Below are 18860 nucleotides of genomic sequence, written 5' to 3'. Positions count from 1 at the left end.
TGTAATTATCTGGATGTCTTGATGCCGACATGGGCGAGGACACCAGGGTCAGGTAGGCAGCATGGGTTAACAGCCTATTATGTATCCAGCAAACAGCTTAAGGTGTGTTTGTGTGTGCATTCATATGCATTGTATGGGTAGCAAATACAGGGATAGTGGTCTGGCAAATTGATGGCTTCCCAAGTTCCCTCACATTTTCCCTAAAGTCTATAAATATGTTCTGTACCACAACCTACTGTACCTAGTACTGGGTGCAACACTGGGTCCATTATTGGTAATCGATCGCAATCAATCAAGACAATTGATGTGGATAATTCTACAATGGCCACCAGTGCATAACGTATGTGTGTCTGCAAATCGATGGCTTCACACACATTTTCCCTCAAGTCTACAAGTTCTGTACCACAACCTACTGTATCCAGTAAACACTGGGTGCATCACTGGGTCCATTATTGGTAATCAATTGTAATACATCAGTAAAGACAATTGACGTGGAGAATTCTAAAATGTCCACCAGTGCATATAGCGTACTGTGATTCTCCAGAGCACTGACTGTATGAGATGTATATGAGATGCATTTGAGATAAATATTTAATGTGCCATGCAAGAACAGGAAAGTGAATCACATCACTACCGAGCTTTGTGTTAGCTCGGCTACAGGGAGGTAATTTCCTTCCTCAAACACAAGGTCAATTTGTTTGAAGTCAAACGTTAACGAGGTGTGTCTGGTCACGAGGTGTGTCTGGTCATGAGGTGTGTCTGCTCACGAGGTGTGTCTGCTCACGAGGTGTGTCTGCTCACGAGGTGTGTCTGCTCACGAGGTGTGTCTCCTCACGAGGTGTGTCTGCTCACGAGGTGTGTCTGCTCACGAGGTGTGTCTGCTCACGAGGTGTGTCTGGTCATGAGGTGTGTCTGGTCACGAGGTGTGTCTGGTAACGAGGTGTGTCTGCTCACGAGGTGTGTCTGCTCACGAGGTGTGTCTGGTCATGAGGTGTGTCTGGTCACGAGGTGTGTCTGGTAACGAGGTGTGTCTGCTCACGAGGTGTGTCTGGTCACGAGGTGTGTCTGGTCACGAGGTGTGTCTGGTCACGAGGTGTGTCTGGTAACGAGGTGTGTCTGCTCACGAGGTGTGTCTGGTCATGAGGTGTGTCTGGTCACGAGGTGTGTCTGGTAACGAGGTGTGTCTGCTCACGAGGTGTGTCTGGTCACGAGGTGTGTCTGGTCACGAGGTGTGTCTGGTAACGAGGTGTGTCTGCTCACGAGGTGTGTCTGGTAACGAGGTGTGTCTGCTCACGAGGTGTGTCTGGTCATGAGGTGTGTCTGGTCACGAGGTGTGTCTGCTCACGAGGTGTGTCTGGTCACGAGGTGTGTCTGCTCACGAGGTGTGTCTGCTCACGAGGTGTGTCTGCTCACGAGGTGTGTCTGGTCACGAGGTGTGTCTGCTCACGAGGTGTGTCTGGTAACGAGGTGTGTCTGCTCACGAGGTGTGTCTGGTCATGAGGTGTGTCTGGTCACGAGGTGTGTCTGGTCATTAACTCATTGAGTGCCAAGGACGAGTATGTTCGTCAATTCGTTTAGTAACGTAGAGTGCCAAGGACGAGTATGTTCGTCAATTGCGTTTTTTGATGGTGGGACGTGGATCAAAGCCTCAGGCATCTCCTGTACAAATATTGTAGCTATTGAAGGTGTATAACCTATTTTACGGACTCATTAGGTGGCGACAGTGCTCTCCAGATTAGAGAAAGGTCCGGAAAACAGCAGGAAAAAGCCCCGTGTTGAAAGAGAAACCGCTCATGCTGCAGCCAGAGCCATATAGATGGCTCTGTCTGCAGCTGACGTTGGCTGTGAACAGCAGTCAATCCGCGCCCACAACTGAGCCTCTCTGTCTCTGTCTGTCTGTCTGCATAGTTTCTCCACACGATTAGCCGCCAGAAAGGCAGCACCCGACGCCGAAGGGCCAAACCTTTCCCTGCAGTCCGGTTTGGCATTTCCGTGTCGCGCTGGGAGCCGCCGCACAAAAACGGAGCGCTCCGAAAATATACTGGGTGCCTGTTAGGCTGTGTGTTAGTGTGGGGAGGAGTTTGCAGCTGAGGGGGGGAGAGGGGGGTGGGGCACGCAGGGCACCACACAACTACACCACGTCACTACATCAGAAAATATTAGCTTCAGACTCAGTGAATGTGCTTGAAATGCTTCATTTCACAAAAGGCGGAATAACTCAGCTTCTAATTTGAAACGTGTCTTTTTGCTCAAAACAACCTATCTTCTCCGGCTCATAACTAAAGAACTGAAAATGGTATCAATAAACTTTTTTTTGCAGATGATAGAAGAGAGTCTCATCGTTCTTTGTGCATGTTCGGTGTTTACATACCGTAAAATACCAATTAGAAGCCGACTTCCAAATTGCCGCGGGTCCCATATTTAAGCCGGGTCTGGATACATATTTTGTACATAAAAGCAGGTCCCAATTTGACGCCCGGTTAGTTTTTTCAATGTTTTCTTTTTACCTTTGCGACATCCTGTTGAATGCATCTCCCAAACACAACGAAGAAGAAAAATCGGATGAAGAAGACGAACAACGAGGAAACGAGGAACAAAGTCGATGGGAACAACGAGGAAAAAAAACACATGCACGAAACTTGCTGATCAAAATTCGTTTTCCATCAACATCTGATGATTCTGAAAATTGTGTAGGCATTTCCTGAAGATTTTTATACACTAAAACCGACATCTCTGGTGTAATAATTATTTTGAGAAATGTGCCTATGGTATGTTTCCCTGCCAGCGGGCATAGAAGTCGGCTTCTAATTGGTATTTCACGGCACTTTCACATACTGAAGAGGGTAGGCTCCGTGAGTGATGAACTTTTTAAAAATTCGTTTTCCAGCAACACCTGACAGTTATGAAAATTGTGTAGGCATTTTCTGAAGATTTTTGTAGGCCTACAAATCCGACATCTCTGATTGAGAAATGTGAGTATGATAGGCTATAATGTTTGTTTCCCCTGCCAGCGGAGGAGGAGGCAGCGCATGCAATGCTCTGCTGTGCTGAGAGGGAGGCGCGGCTCTCCCCATAGACAAGCAATCGTGTGGGGGGCTGTAGCCAACTGATTAAAATAAATGGTTTAAATAAACAATTTCATACTATTTACAATCTTTGCTGAGCAATATTTTTGTACAAAAATAATTAAAGCAGGTCCCAAACTGCCGCAGGTCCCATATTGACGCGGGGTCTGTGTTTTCATTGTCGTTTACGTCGTCATTGGAAAGGTATTTGAATGTGTCCCTAGCCTCAGAACTGATATTCCTCTTTCGTCTACGACAAACAACCCCCTGTGAATTCCACTACAGGATTTGACTGTACTGTCACTGCTAGGAGATCTTGTCGGTGCATGGGAAGTGGCAAATTGAAACTTAAGACCAAAATGCTAAATTGTCCCCTAAACGGCAGTGAGTCCAAAGAAAGCTGGAGTCGCCGACAATGACAGAACTTTCAGAAACACAGCTGGAAGAATGCATTCTAATGAAGTCTTGCTTACCTCATTGATGAGGAACTGTAGTTGGAGGACAGCCGCTCCGCTCTCATGCTGACAGTAGCAGTCCACCCCAGGCCGTCCTAGTCTGATGGCATCACAGAGTCAAGGAAGTGTACAGGACGTACAGGTATCCGCACAATACAGGCACAAACATGGCACAATATGTCAAGGGTTGTCAGTGTGAGGAGGAAATCACACCTGGTTACAGCTAGTAACAGATAGCCTAGATAGATAGATAAACCTTTTCTGCGCTGAGTGACTGGTCCCTCTTGGAGGTGGAAAATGTGGGCTTTGGTCGTTTAATGGAGCATTTGGAGTGACTCGGGTTAGGGTACTGCCCTATTAGCTGGTGTTTGCCAAAAAGTGATTGCTGTCCGCAGCACAGCCTGTTAAAGCTGTATTGCCTAGTTTATATACGTCCATATAATAACGTGATATGTACAAGTATAATAACAATAGCATTGTTTCCAGTGTTTATACTGTATGTGTTTGGTATGTCAAATATCCTTGTTTAGGCCTATATTTAGAAACTAGACTATAATAAACATGATTTACGGATGGGGGTTATATATTAAAATAAATAAATAATCTCTTTGCAATTATCCCATGACTCTGCATGATTTAACCTGCTCTCTGGCCTAGATTATGACCAATCCTTTTTTTTTTAACCAATTTAAATATCTGCAATCTGATAGCAATCACTTTTTGGCAGCTAATGAATTTTTGGCACAAGAGATACCTCTAATTGACAATATGATCATGTAGGACACTTGAATGATGACACTTGCAGGATTCAGGTGCATAATAATAAAAGTTTTCTGCAAAACACATGGGATAATGTTTTTAGATGACAAGCAATTGCTACTACTGTGCTCTCTCGATGCTGTTTCACATTGACGCAGCTTGCTTTGTGCACAGTGATAAATAAAGAAATTACTTTTACTGTAACTTAATTAGTTTCACTATTCCAATGATCCCTGTGCAAATCTTCTGAAATGAGGAAAACACAACATAACATAATAAGCAAATCCAGAAATAACAATAATCATCACCAAAATATGACCAAGCACCCTCTTTTGTACTGGTTACTAAGCTGTAACATTTAGCAAAACCATAACAGCTCAATTAAACTAAAGCTCAATCATAAGCTAACATGCGAGGCTGCTAGAAACACTTAGCACTAACGCTAGCTAGTCCTCGTGCTATATGCTATGCTAGCAAACAAGTTATAGTTGTTGACCTCGTACAACCAAGTTGCACACACAAAATTCCCCATTGGCTATACTCTCGGACTTATAAACATCAAGTTATCATTAGTAGGCTACTTGGCGACATGATATACTTTCTCACCTGAAAATCACATGGGATGATGGGATAATGTTTTTAGATGACAAACTATGCTACTGTGCTCCCTGATGCTGTTTCACACGTCTGACGCGGCTTGCTCGCAAGGATTACAGGTGTGCCAATGCTTTCCCTGTATAGCTACTGCCACCTGCTGGCTAAAATTGGTATATCACAGAAAGAGCAGTGATCTTGCAGGCGATCTGTGTAGCCTACAAGTTAAAAAGAAGAAAAAAAAAGAAGAAAAAAAAGAAGAAGTTGTTAAACAAATAAATATTAAAATAACACGGGCAGTGTCATATTAATTCTGAACAAAATTATAAACCATATCCATGGCGTGACTGGCGTCACAGTCACACTAATAATATGTCTTACACTGCCTTAATGTATGAGTAGGCTACCTTTTCAAGTAAAGTGTGATCATAGTCAGTAAAACACACACCCTGACCAACATTTCCATTTTTGTCATTTTAATTAATCGGGATGCTCATGTGTAGATAAACACACTCAGTGAAAAATGTATTTACTGTAATATATAAAAAAAGAAAATCTAACTATATATTCAAACACAAACAGCCAGGTGATCAGCAAGTATTACATGCAGTTAAGACAGGGATCACAGGGGAAGTGTGAGCCCCAAGCACTTCCTTCAGAGCAGGTGGAAGTCAACAGGAGGGGGAAATGACCCGGCAAGAAAATGTAGCCAACTGGAGCCAGTACAGCGTGGGCAGTTATTTAATCACTAATTTAAGTAGCTCACATTTCATAGTCTCAAAATTGCTCAAGAGACACCACAGAACCAACAACATGCATTTCAGATATGATGCTCTTGCAGGTATTTCAACTAAAATCAAGTATACTGTATCGGTAGCTGATTATACTATTGGCAACAGGTTGAGCTTGTTACTCAAAAGAGTAATGTAGGTATTCAATATTATTCAATATTCACTACTGAATTCAAAACAAAAAATACTATGACATATTCTTTGCACATTTTTATCTGCCATTTCCTATCTAAACTACACAGTTTAATGGAGTGAAGGACAATGACTATGTGGAAAATGAATCGAGGTATGAGTAATAACAAAGCTACCAATTTATTTTATTATGAGTGAAAATTGAAGTAGTAATTAATTGCACTACCCGTTAATAGGATAAGTAATATTACTGAGAAAACAAGATTAAAGTGTTGAATTCTTACAACAACATTGTGTAACGGCTGTAATGTGTTCAACAATGTTTTACATACAGTGAATATACGCCCCAAGGACTCAATCAGGACTCCAGCAGATTGAAATCGCAAGCACATCTTCAATTTCACTGAGTACTCTGAAGCCAGTGGGCAGAAACATCCAGACAGGTTTTCTTATCATGTCTACAGTAGCAGCCGTCTTCTGATATGGTGAACTGTTGAACCTCAAGATACCGGTGTGTGCACACCCCTCCAGGCACTGTGGGCAGGCAAAGCAAGACATGGTTCACAACCAGCCACTGCACTGCAGCAAAACCTTCATCTCGATCTCTTAACTTTCTTCACATGTGCCCCAATCACCACCACGTACCTGCAGTTAAGAAGCTCACTATTTAGTCACTTAAAGAATGAGTCATAGGCTACTGTATGACGTCCAGTTGATTATCACAAGGAAAACAACCACCAATGCAAACAAGAATCAATTCTTCTGTCAGAAAGGCAGTAAGTAATTCATGCATTTTCCTTAAAGATGCTACAGTAAGTGTAGCGATTTAACATTACAGTAAATCATTGCCACATTGATTTTGACACATGACTATAATTACCAAGCAAACAAGAGCATCAGCGAGATCGTCAGCCTCTACGCAGCATTTTATGTTAAGGTTGCTTTATTTCACAAAACAGGCCTTCCAGTGCAAATAGGGAAAATAGCAACATACTCTTTGTGACACGAGGCAACAGGATTTATGGGAAATGTGGTCTTAATGGTTTCTATGATGTATTAATTAAGTCATAAAGGTTAATGTCAGACAAACTGAGTTTCGGTGGGCATAACCTCCATTGCATCTAATGGCCGACAAACTTTGAGTGGATCTGAGTGAATATTTAAATTTTATTTTTTGCTAAGAAAGGTATTGAATATCGGCACAATAATGTATGCTATTAGTCGTTTCAATCCAATTAAAAAATGTTAGCAGCATTCAAACACCCATATTGACACCACATGTCATACCGTGTGAGTATTACTTTGGTCCAGGTCACACATCTGTTTAGATTAGATGGAGGATGTGACCTTGACATGCTGATATACAGTTTGAGTTATAGTTGGTCTGGTGCATCATGTGTGTGGCAGCCTCTTCCCTGTAACAGGTCATTGATGTGCTTACTCATTGAGTGGGAGTCCAGTGCAGCTGTGGCCCCAGCATGGATGATTCAACATTGGTCGAAGGAGGAACTGCACGTGCGCACGCACACACACACACACACACACACACACACACACACACACACACACACACACACACACACACACACACACACACACACACACACACACACACACACACACACACACACTGTAAGGCAAAATAAAGCTTTGGTCTGTTCCCACACACTTGACTTGGAGAGCAAAATCACTCAAATGCTTTATTATACAACAGACGCACTACTTCTGAATGAATTTTGCATGTATTTTCAGCTGTGCTATAATAGCAATGCAATTACGAATGAATGAACGGTAGCCAGCAGTCGTGCTGTGCAGTGAGTAAACGTCCCTCCAACCGCCTTAGAGACGCCTAAGCGAGAGACTCTAGACTCACATGGCTTTAGCCTTCTCGCCACTGGCGCTGGAACAAGGGGGACATGGGGACATTTTGTCCCCCTTAAAATTTGGTCCCCCTAAAATTTTTTTTTTTTTTTTTTTTAATCTGAGGGGGCAACTGCCCCTGACGCTTAGAGCCCACTTTACACTGTTTACACAGCCTGTGATGCTTGTTAAAGCCGTGATCGTTGTGGGATTATTACACCTGAGACAGACAGACCCAGGGATCAAGTTACAGAGAGCCCACTTTACACTGTTTACACAGGCTGTGACACTTGTTAAAGCTGTGATCATTGTGGGATTATTACACCTGAGAGACAGACAGACCTGGACTCTGTACTGCACTCACTGTCATTGGCTGCTGCTATAATCGTATACGGTTATTGTTATTTTATTTTTGTGTTGAGATGACAAGTTTTGCACTGTGTTTCGAAGTGATAATAATAATAATAATAATAAGTTCAGTGTTTCTGCCTGTGTTGCTGTCTGTTGTAGTGTAATTATAAAATGACCTAAAGGGAGAGCAGGTCACCAAGTGAGTGAGAAAAGGAAAAATACTGAATAATTACATCACTACAGTATAATCCTAATGTTAATTTAAAATGAGATATTCATCTAAATATGGCTAAAAATCATCCAAACGTCCATAAAAACGTCAATTTTTCCTCGGCGCCCTTATGGGAAGGCGAAAAGACGCAAGAAAACATAAAAAAAAAAAAAAAATTTAATTAAAAAAAATTGTGTCCCCCTTATTGCAAACTCGTTCCGGCGCCACTGCTTCTCGCTAGCGTGTCCGCCTCCCATGCCGAAAGTTCCGAGTTCGATTCCCGGTGCGGACGGTAAACAGCGCAGGTTACATGAATTCAAGATACGACTAAACCGTCCTTATTATGGAATGGAGGAGGTTTTTGAAGAGGTGTGTGTTACTGTTATGTCATGTAGGGAGGCTTTGGAAGTTCATGTTCAGACATGACGCGCACACACACACACAGACGGGAATTCTCCAAATGATTTCAACCCCTTTCCTCCTCTGTCTGTCTACTCTCTTTCACTTGACCTCTGCAGATCCAAATCGATTAAAGCACCTGAGAGAGAGAGAGAGAGAGAGAAAGAGAGAGAGAGAGAGAGAAAGAGAGAGAGAGAGAGAGAGAGAGAGAGAGAGAGAGAGGAGGAGAAAAATCAAGAATCAAACGATAAAGGCCTATTTTGCTGCCAAACCAGGAGAAAAATAATTTTCTGTGACCTGCTGATCATGTGACCTGCTGATCAGCCCGTCCAGTCGGAAACTGCTAAGCCGGGTCTGTCTCTCTTTCAGTTAGCGGGGGGCGGCTACATTTAAAACCAACCAATCAGGTGATAGCCAGGGTAATGGGGTTGAGCACGGTGTCCCTTGCCCATTGGGATTGTCCCTTTGGCTGACCGGTTAGCGCGTTCGACTTTGGATTGGGAGCCGCGGGTTAGAAACTCACCCCTACGCCGTTACACCAGCACAAAAGACAGTGGAAACAAGTCAGAGAGGTGGCTGCTTCGGAGTGTGTTGTTGCAGTGTTGACCTTGACGGTCAAGGTCAAGGCTTGACCATGCCTATATCAGCAGCTCACACAAGCACGAGTTTCTCCATTGTGTAGCCTAGATGCAGATGTGTTCTGCTGTATGCTCTCACTATGGTTCTCCATGTGGAGATGCAGATATACACAGTATTATAACAGTGTTCTGCTGTTTCCTCTCACTAATGGCTGTTCTCTATGGTCCATTATCTGCTGGGAGAGATGACAGCGTGTCCAGCATACAGATGGCTGCTGGACCTGGGGGAATGAATTCAAATGCTGTGGCCGTCCCCCACTCCAGTCACTCAGGAGAAGAGCAGGTGTGTGTGTGTGTGTGTGTGTGTGTGTGTGTGTGTGTGTGTGTGTGTGTGCAGGCATCAAGGGCTGACTTGACAGCAAACGGTAAGCAACAAAAATAAATAATCTCTGCCTGACGAGTCTTTGTACACAATGTGCTCAAATTCACATCACACTTCGGACCACATCAGAAACACAGATGGCGCCAAGGCACCGTGCCGACGGGAAGGCGTGGCTGCGGACGTCCGTGTGAGAGACAAACCGCTCATTACTGGTAGATAACGGGAAAGAATGCAGATGAGAAATCACTCTTTTATTTATGATTTTTGGCTTTGAATGCCAATGTGATTCTGGGGAATTTATATGGAGATGTGTGACACTCAAAATGGGTCTGCTTTTGTACGGCGCGATAAGGATGGGGAAAAAGTAACTGGCAATTTTAATAAATTGCTGCTGACCTTCACAGGATTAACAACTGAATTTGGTTTAAACAAAGGCGACATTTTGGAGCTGCTCATTACAGTTTCCATGATGTGTGTGGGTGTACTCATCTTGGCAGGAATGACAACACGTCAATCCATCCATGGCTAGAACAAAGGAAACAATAGCAAAGACCAGGGGAAAGGACAGAGTTTTAATTGCACCACTGGCGCTGCATTGCTGTGACCTCACCTTAATTACCTCGGTCACACAACAAGAGACACAGCGGTGCGCATCCACCGGAAAAATGGCCAACTGACTGCTCTCTGACTGATCAACCCAAACACATCACAAAGCTCTCATGCTGCACGGAGGCAACAGAAGAAGAACTTGCAGTCTTCTGCTTCCAGTGGAGAATGTAGATACTTAAACGTTTGGGTACGCAAAACCTAGCCTATATCAAGCCCCACACACACACACACACACACACACACACACACACACACACACACACACACACACACACACACACACACACACACAGATACACACACACACACACACACACACACACACACACACACACACACACACACACACACACACACACACACACACACACACACACACACACACACACACACACAAGCTCTTCAGCTCCAGAGATGCTCACAAGTCATTTTTTGCAAGTTCAAGTCAAGTCTCAAGTCTTTGAGGATGAGTCTCAAGTCAAGTCACAAGTCACTGTGTGTGTGTGACTTAAGTGCTACTCAAGTCCAAGTCTCAAGTCCAATAAGTCTGCATCTCTGACACACACACACACACACACACACACACACACACACACACACGCACACGCAAACAAATGCAGAAAATGCTCTCTCTCCGACACAGAAAATGTAACCCAGTCACCAGAGTAAAACATTGGCATTTTACATTTCTGAAAACCAGGGATAGACAAGATACAAAATGCCACAGACATCAACACACAGGAGGGATATTTCCCACTGCATTTGAAAGCAGCACAATGGTAAACACAGCAGCAGGTGGAATGGGTTTTCTCTTACTCCGTTTTAAAGAGTGTGGTGCAGGTTAAAAAAAAAACTGAATTTACATTTTTGGCACATGAAAATACCACAAAAAGGGGAAAAATCACAGGCCCCCAGGGTAGAAATATGGAGGGAAAGGTGGCATTCTAAATGGGCGCGTAACATCACAGGAGGAGAACGTTCTGCTGGGGCTGACTACATCACAAGAGGGAGTTCCATGAAATGGAACAGTGCCCCCTGAGGTTACAAAAACTAGTCTAAATGCAGCTGTGTGTGCTTTAAAAAGAACATTTCCCCCCAAATCTCATTCCACATACCCCTTCCACATACTAATGCAATGTGGTTCCAACCTGCAAGATGCTGTTCAGTAGGCTGCACTTTGCACTTGTCCCTGCTCATCTTGAGTAGAAGAGGATCTTTAGTAGCCTGCACAGAGTTGGACTCATGCACTCAACACGTTGATATATTTCAAAGTTAATCGAAGACAGCAGGTTGTGTGCTAGACATTTGCTTTTCTTTTTTTGCTGTTATTTTATTTGTTTTAACACAATATTGGCTTTTAAAACACAGATGAATGTAACTTGCTCTGACTAGCCCAGTGTGAACAGTGGCTGTATTCTTGTCTAGTTTTTCTGCTGTTAACAAGTTCATATTTTTCAAAAGCTCACACAGCATCTTTCCAGAAGCAGAACTGCAAAAGGAAAATCTCAAGCACACTCGTCAATTTATCAACGTAAAAAATTGCTGTGAAATCAACAGGTCACATCATGATATCATTTGGGTCTTCTGTTTTCTGTGTGTGTAATCGTGTGTTACAGGAGTGGGTCTCCCCTTGGAAATGAAGTGGCTGGGGAGTTCAGTTGTCTTGGCTGCCGTGTGACTTGAGTCAGCCAGAGACAACACCCAGCAGAGAGAGACGAGACAGCCTGCCATCAATGTGTTGCAGCCAGTAAATAGCCTGAACCATATTAAATAGCTTTCTTTTGCATAATGGTGCGAGTGTGCGACATGTAATTGTTTTAAATTGCCTTCTTCTGCAGCGGGACCAGGTGGGGATTTCTAGAGACAACTGAACCAGATCAGAAGCACTAAGCAAGCTGGGAAATCATTGCTATGACCAACACGCTATATGAAAAACAGCTGAGCTATTGTTTTGAGAGGTACCAAACACAGATAATTAAGCAAGCCGTGGCAACTCCCTAACTGGTTCTGTTATAGCAACCAGCAGATACACTATAAATACTTGATCTTGGTAGAAATAGCTAAAATAATCAACCAAATTCAATGATTTCAGCTCCCCCAGTCATTGAATTGTGGCTCCTAGGTGCCGCAGCAGCAGGAGCCACATGGCCCGCCTTGCAGCTCTCTCCCTGCTGCTGGCAGAGAGCTCCCATATCCTTCAGACCAAGCTGCAGATCCACGCCCATCCACCTCCAGGAGCGCCGCACATAGGCCTACGACGGCTACGAGACCTGCTTAGGAAGGAGGAACCCAGTCACCTTGATGCAAAGCAAACATGTAAGTCTCGTCTGAAAACAATGTTGTTTAGTGCAGCAGATTAGGGCAAATTTCTCATATCCAACTGGGACAAGGAGGACGATTTTAAGATTTGTAAAGGTGAACTGCCTTTTCCCTAGGTCAGGGTTTCTCAAAGTGGGGTCCTTGAGGGGGTCCCCAGCAAAATGGCGGAATCATTTATTTTCACTATAATTCTATTGATGAAGCTGCGGCTGAGAGCTGTGGTCTCAAGGTCATACTGTAGGTGTCTCAAAGGGCGGCAACCCTCGAACATCCTGGTGGACACAGGTGGTCAGGGAAGCCGTCCAACTGAAGGAGGCATTCGGGGACATGTTATTCCAGGGGACTCCAGAGGCAGTTGCAACGTACCTGCCCTCACCTATGGTCCTATGGTCATGAAGGATGGGTCATCATGACCGAAAGAACAAGATCGGGGATACAAGTGGCCGAAATGGGTTTTCTCAGGAGGGTGGCTGGCATCTCTCTTAGGGATAAGGTGAGAAGCTCAGTCATCTGTGAGGGACTCGGAGTAGAGCCACTGCTCCTTGGCGTAGGAAAGAGCCAGTTGAGGTTGCTCGGGCATCTAGTAAGGATGCCACCTGGCCGCTGAGAGAACATCTTATCAAATGGGGGTCCATGGTCTAGTTTGTGTCAGTTTAAGTGTCCCTGATGTGGAAAAGATTGAGAACCACAGCTGCCCTAGGTTTGACCATAATTGTGGTGAATATTTCAGTCATTTTCAAATGGTTTTAATTAGTCAAAGTGGATTATTACATTTCCCTCGTTCACAGTGAGATTTGTGTGTGAAAACCCCGTCTGCTGCTCTGTGCTGTGTGTTTTTATGCCTCCACAGATGCCCATGTAGACCAGGATAGTGCCAAAGTGGGTCTGTTCCTCGCTGCAGCTATGGGAACAATAACGCTGATGACAGCAGTCTACTGTATCTACAACAGGTTCTACATCAAGCACAAGTACCTGCACACTCAGCTGCATGATGACCCAGGTACTGATTGTTTTACAGCACATGAGAACAAATTAACAGGTGTGACCTACAGTATCTATAGTATAGGATCATCAATCATATAAAATCATCTATAGATGATTTTTCCACTTTATGCATCACACTTTCCTCTTTGCTAGAAAGGAGGAAAAACAGTTGAATGTAGGCTACCTACTGTACACTAGACAAGATTTATCCCCACTAGTTTACGGTGTTACATGATTTCTGGGCATTGAAATTGAAGTTCAGTTCAGTTACCTCTCGCTGCCATTCAGAGGCACTAACTTGCAAAATTGCCTCATTGAGAGCTATAATTATGAAAGATAATGGTTATGTTAGGCACAGGAACATAACTGTCCATAATGTAGCGGCTATATAGGCTACATTGTTGCCTATGTTTTCCCTCCCAATAGAGTACCGCAGGGATGACGTATTTTTGTAGGCTTAACCAGAAATCGCTGCCATTTGGGTCGTCAGGGAAAGTCTATGGGGTTTTAGGGATTTCGCTTAAATGCATAAAATAAGGTCTGTGGTTAACAAAAGTTTATGGGAACGCAAATTCGGGTTCAGCAGGATAATCTTCACGAACGTGAATCACTTTTATGCCTTTTGAAGTGTTTTCTAAAAAACACGTTTTAATTAGAAAAACGCATTTACGCTCCAAAAGTCATAAAAGTTATTCACGTTTGTGAAGATTATCCCGCTGAACCCAAATATGCGTTCCCATAAACCTTTGTTAAGCACAGACCTTATTTTATGCATTTAAGTGAAATCCCCTTTCTAAAACCCCATAGACTTTTCCTCTGACAAACCTGGAACTAAAGTAACTTCCGGACTCATTCCTGCGGTGCTCTATAATGTCAAGAAGTGCTGTCCTATGCATTTGGCTTCATCCTGTGAGTTAATAGCTGAAAACTCAAAACAACAGAACAATAATCTTATATGGAATTTCAAGGGAAATATCTACATCTTCATAATAACAACTCAAAGGTCAGTCATGGTGGAACTGAAAACCTATAGTGGTCAGGTTTGTAGTTCATATTTCAGTCTACATCTCTCTCTCTCTCTCTCTCTCTCTCTCCGCAGAGTTGACTGTAGGTTCCATGGATGATTCCCCCATGTCTTTCCGTGGCTCTGTTGCCTCCAGTGTGGGAGCTGTGCAGAGAGCAGGTTATGGCTCTCTGTCGGACAGCCCGTCCATCATCTTTGTCCCGCCCAGCCTGTCCCCCCTCCCTCCGTTCTGCCCTTCCCTCCGCTTTTCCTGTCCTCCCTCCATTCTGCCCTTCCCTCCCCTTTTCCTGTCCTCCCACTCTTTACGAACTATATCAGCTAAGGACCTGGAGAAGAGCTTTCTCTGTTGAACTTGAAAGCATCAAAAGGTTAGGCTTTTTATAAATTGCATCATTTTGGAGAGTAAAGGAGAAGTGATTGTTGATGAATACGCATGTTTCCCCCCTATTAAATATCAGAGATGCTCACAAGTCATTTTTTGCAAGTCCATATATAGTGAATATATGAATATATAGTCTGCAGACATTACTTTATTTTTCAGGAAAAATATATAACATTTTCCACAAAATGGATAAATGTCTTCTTTTGAGCTAACTTTATACCTTGTAATCGTATTTTTGTTTTAAAGATGCTCATAAAACATGCTTTTTCATGCTTTGATTTGTCTCTTTCTGTGTGCCGGGGAGAGTTCCAGCCGACCACATGGGCTTATGGGACTACTATGGAATACTTGGACATCCTGGGCATTGCTGATGGATGGATTTCTCTTGTTCAGTCCAAACCCATCATTAACATTAAAATTATGGCAATATGTTTTCATGAAAATGTTATAGTGGCTCTTTAACATAGAATTCTCCCAAGCAAATATTGGCATTGATAATGAATATCAGCACAACATTTTTCAATCCAAAACCTGGATCAGTCAAGCTAGTAATAAGCACCTCTGTTCACTGTCAGTGATATGTTGAGGTGCACTCTCCCGACTTCTACTGGAATGCAGACAGCGCTCATATAGGAAGATTATCGTTCTGCATTAGCATGGCAGCCTCTGGCCATGTATCCATTTTTATCAGCACAGCGTGGTGTAAATAACTGTCAAAATGCACCTCGAAAATTGGAACACAGGACAGCAGTGGTGCTATTATTGGCTCAATGCTCCAAGTCAGCCATTCCCAACCTGTGGACCGGGGCCCACTGGTGGGCCGCAAAGTTATTGCAAGTGGGGTGCCAAATCATGTGCAAAACATTACGGTCTTTGTGATGTTTTTAAAATTATTATTATTATGTATGAGAATCCATTTCTCCATTGTTGAATGATACAGTTATTTAATGTCTAATCAATTCATTATCAATTTGTCTTTTGTAGACAGACCCTCACTTTTAGTTTCTGATCTCTGTGTGGTGCTGATGGACAGCTCCTTTTATCTTAAAAAAAAGTGCTCTGAGTCACACATTATTTGGCCTCCGTGCTGTTTTTTACGGTCGGATTGAGGCCACAAACATTTTTGAGATTTTCAAGTGGGCCATGCCCATGAGTCAGAAAAGGTTGGGTAGCGCTGCTCTAAGTACACTGTTGTGAAAACAAGACAAGGACTGCATTCATACAGTTACATATACATTCACTCACTGAGAGCTGAATAGATCTGTTACAGTATGTCTCTACAACATGCTGTCATCATTTGAACCATGTGTCTTGAATTCCCATTTATAATCTTGCATAGAATGTAATTATTTAGAGGATGTTTGGCTGTGCAATGAGGGAAAAGTTGCCAATGCATTTACAGTAACAAGCCTAGATTTGAACCCAAGTCCCTAATCCTTCGATTTACCAACTGACTGTATGCACGGACGCTGTGTTGTAACGTGCAGTAACCAACTGACAGACCCACTGACTGACTGACAGAGTGACTTGTTGTTGGTCGCAGCAAAAAATGAATAAAAAATACAATGTTTCATAACTGGTTCTACCGAGATGAAATCCTTTCAATAATTCAGGGCAAAAAAAGCTTGCTACAGTACCTGACAGCTAAATAGCCACACAAGATGCTCCTAGAATGCAAAATGATAGAGCAAAGCACACACAAAAATCAATGTTGAAATCTCAAGTCAAAACTCCTTATGGATACGTGATGTGATCTCTAGTGATTAGCAAATAATAAACAGTAAACACCTTTGCATTTGGCACTAACTTTACATGGCACATACAATTTATATCGTAAGCACTTTATGTACTTCATAGTGTTTTGATACACTTTTAACTGTTTATTATTGAATGTCTGTCTTTTTAAATCTTTATCACTTATTGCATTGTAGCTACTCTTGGGAGGTGTAAACTCTCTTTTTGTTGAACAGAACAGTGTCATCCGCATAGAATGATGCAGTCGTGTGCTGTAATTGTTGCAGGTCAAAGCAGGTAATGGCATGTAATTGTTGTAAATGTTTAGCTCAAATTACAATATTTCCAACAGCACATGAAGGCAGAATCACCCTCATTCTGCTCTCAAACTAGCTGCCAAAAACACTAGACAGACAGACAGACAGACAGACAGACAGACTCTCTCTGTGTGTGTCTCTCTCTCTCTCTCTCTCTCTCGCTCACACACACACACACACACACACACACACACACACACACACTACCAGCTCTGCTGTCACAGCTGGCAATGAGCAGTTGTCCAGTGCGCTCCAGTTTTTTGATGAACTTCTGATCAGTAGAAAGGAACATGGCATTTTCTGAACTTCCTGTTCAAATACAAATGATATGTTTTGCAGTAGAGTAAATTGGAGGCTTAATCTGCTGGGAGTAAATGCATGGGGGTGGGTTGGGCTTCAAAGCATTGACATTTGAAATGAATGTTGCCAGCTGCAAAATGCAATTCCTCCAAATCACATCAGTGCTTTTATATTTAATTGACTTCTTTGTAGTGTATCATCTGCTTCTCATTAACTTGGTCTGCTGTGTACCTCTCTCTCTCTCTCTCTCTCTCTCTCTCTCTCTCTCTCTGTCTGTCTGTGACCCTTTCATCTCTTTCTCTTCTTCTCTCTCTCCCTCTCTCTGTCTCTCTGCCCCCCTCCATCATCATATAACCTCTCCCTCACTCTCATTCCCTCTTTCATGTGTTTGACCAGGGGAGAGATCAGGGGTCTATAATAACTGTGTGTGTGTGTGTGTGTGTGTGTGTGTGTGTGTGTGTGTGTGTGTGTGTGTGTGTGTGTGTGTGTGTGTGTGTGTGTGAGAAAGAGAGAGCGAGAGAGAGAGCGAGAGAGAGAGAGTGGTAGAGACGCAGCTGGGCAATTTGGAGATGAGAGTATAAATATTACACAGCAGAGTGGATAAAGGGGAAGGCGTGTCTGTGTTTCTGTGCACATGTGCGTGTGTGTGATTGAGTGTGCACGCACATACACACCCCTATACACGTCTACTCCAGTGTGTGTTTTTAACCCATAAGTACCTGTTCACACCAACATAGACCGATGGTTGACAGGTCCCATATCAGTGGTGAATGCACGGAGAATTCCATTCTTACCCAGTCAATCAAGTAGCCTGCTTTTGGTTCAGGCAAATGTCATAAACCTGAAAGGAATGATTCACCCATGAATGGCAATGATGTCATTATCTAGTCGCCCTCGTGTCAGTTGAAACCAAAACAACTGAAGTCGATGGAGACTGGTTCTTTAGAGTTCCAAAAATGGCAAAAATAAATAAAATAAAATTACTCCATACAGCTTGTGAAGCCAAGCGATCACACAGTGAGTGGAAAAGACCTATATTTACACCATTATTTCGTGCAAATCTTCACTATATCCATTGTTCACAGACCAAAGGACAACATGGTAATATTAAATATGAATAAGGCACTTTGAGCAGAGTTATTTCAGTTGGTGTGATATAGACCCATATGTAGCAGCGTAAACACGGAAGTGGGGAGGATTCATGTGAACCCACAAGGTCTGGCTGCACACAAACGTGTGTGAATATTTTGGAACACCACACACAGTGTGATTATGCTGCATGAGCTGTACGGAGTCATTTTCTGTATGTTTGGCCCTTTGTGGAAATCTAAAGAACCGGACCCCACTGACGTAAGTTGTTTTGGAGAAGGCTGGTACAGGAGTAGGGCTGCACTAACGATTCTTTTCATAATCGATTCATCTGTCGATTATTCTCTCGATTAATCGATTAGTTGTTTGGTCTATAAAATGTCAGAAAATGGTAGTAAATGACGATCAGTCCAAAGCCCAGGATGACACTTTCAAATGTCTTGTTTAATGTCAGTTTACTGTCATACAGGAGTAAAGAAACCAGAAAATATTCACAGTTAAGAAGCTGGAATCAGAGAATTTAGA

General features: G+C 43.0%; 1 protein-coding gene across 1 annotated transcript in view; it reads right to left on the bottom strand.

Annotated features, from left to right (window-relative positions):
• stxbp5l (syntaxin binding protein 5L) overlaps positions 1–18860 on the bottom strand; it is a gene marked incomplete at both ends in the record, with an annotated part of 240189 nt that overhangs the window by 124972 nt on the left and 96357 nt on the right. The window contains one exon of the mRNA XM_083641646.1: positions 3539–3620. Within this exon, the coding sequence (XP_083497772.1) occupies positions 3539–3620 (82 nt within the window). The remainder of the gene's footprint in view (positions 1–3538; positions 3621–18860) is intronic.

This window comes from Poromitra crassiceps (assembly GCF_964638095.1).
Source record: "Poromitra crassiceps genome assembly, chromosome: 8".
Classification (NCBI taxonomy): domain Eukaryota; kingdom Metazoa; phylum Chordata; class Actinopteri; order Beryciformes; family Melamphaidae; genus Poromitra; species Poromitra crassiceps.
The sequence above is the reverse complement of the archived record's forward strand: the minus strand, read 5'-3'. Positions and strand labels throughout refer to the sequence as shown.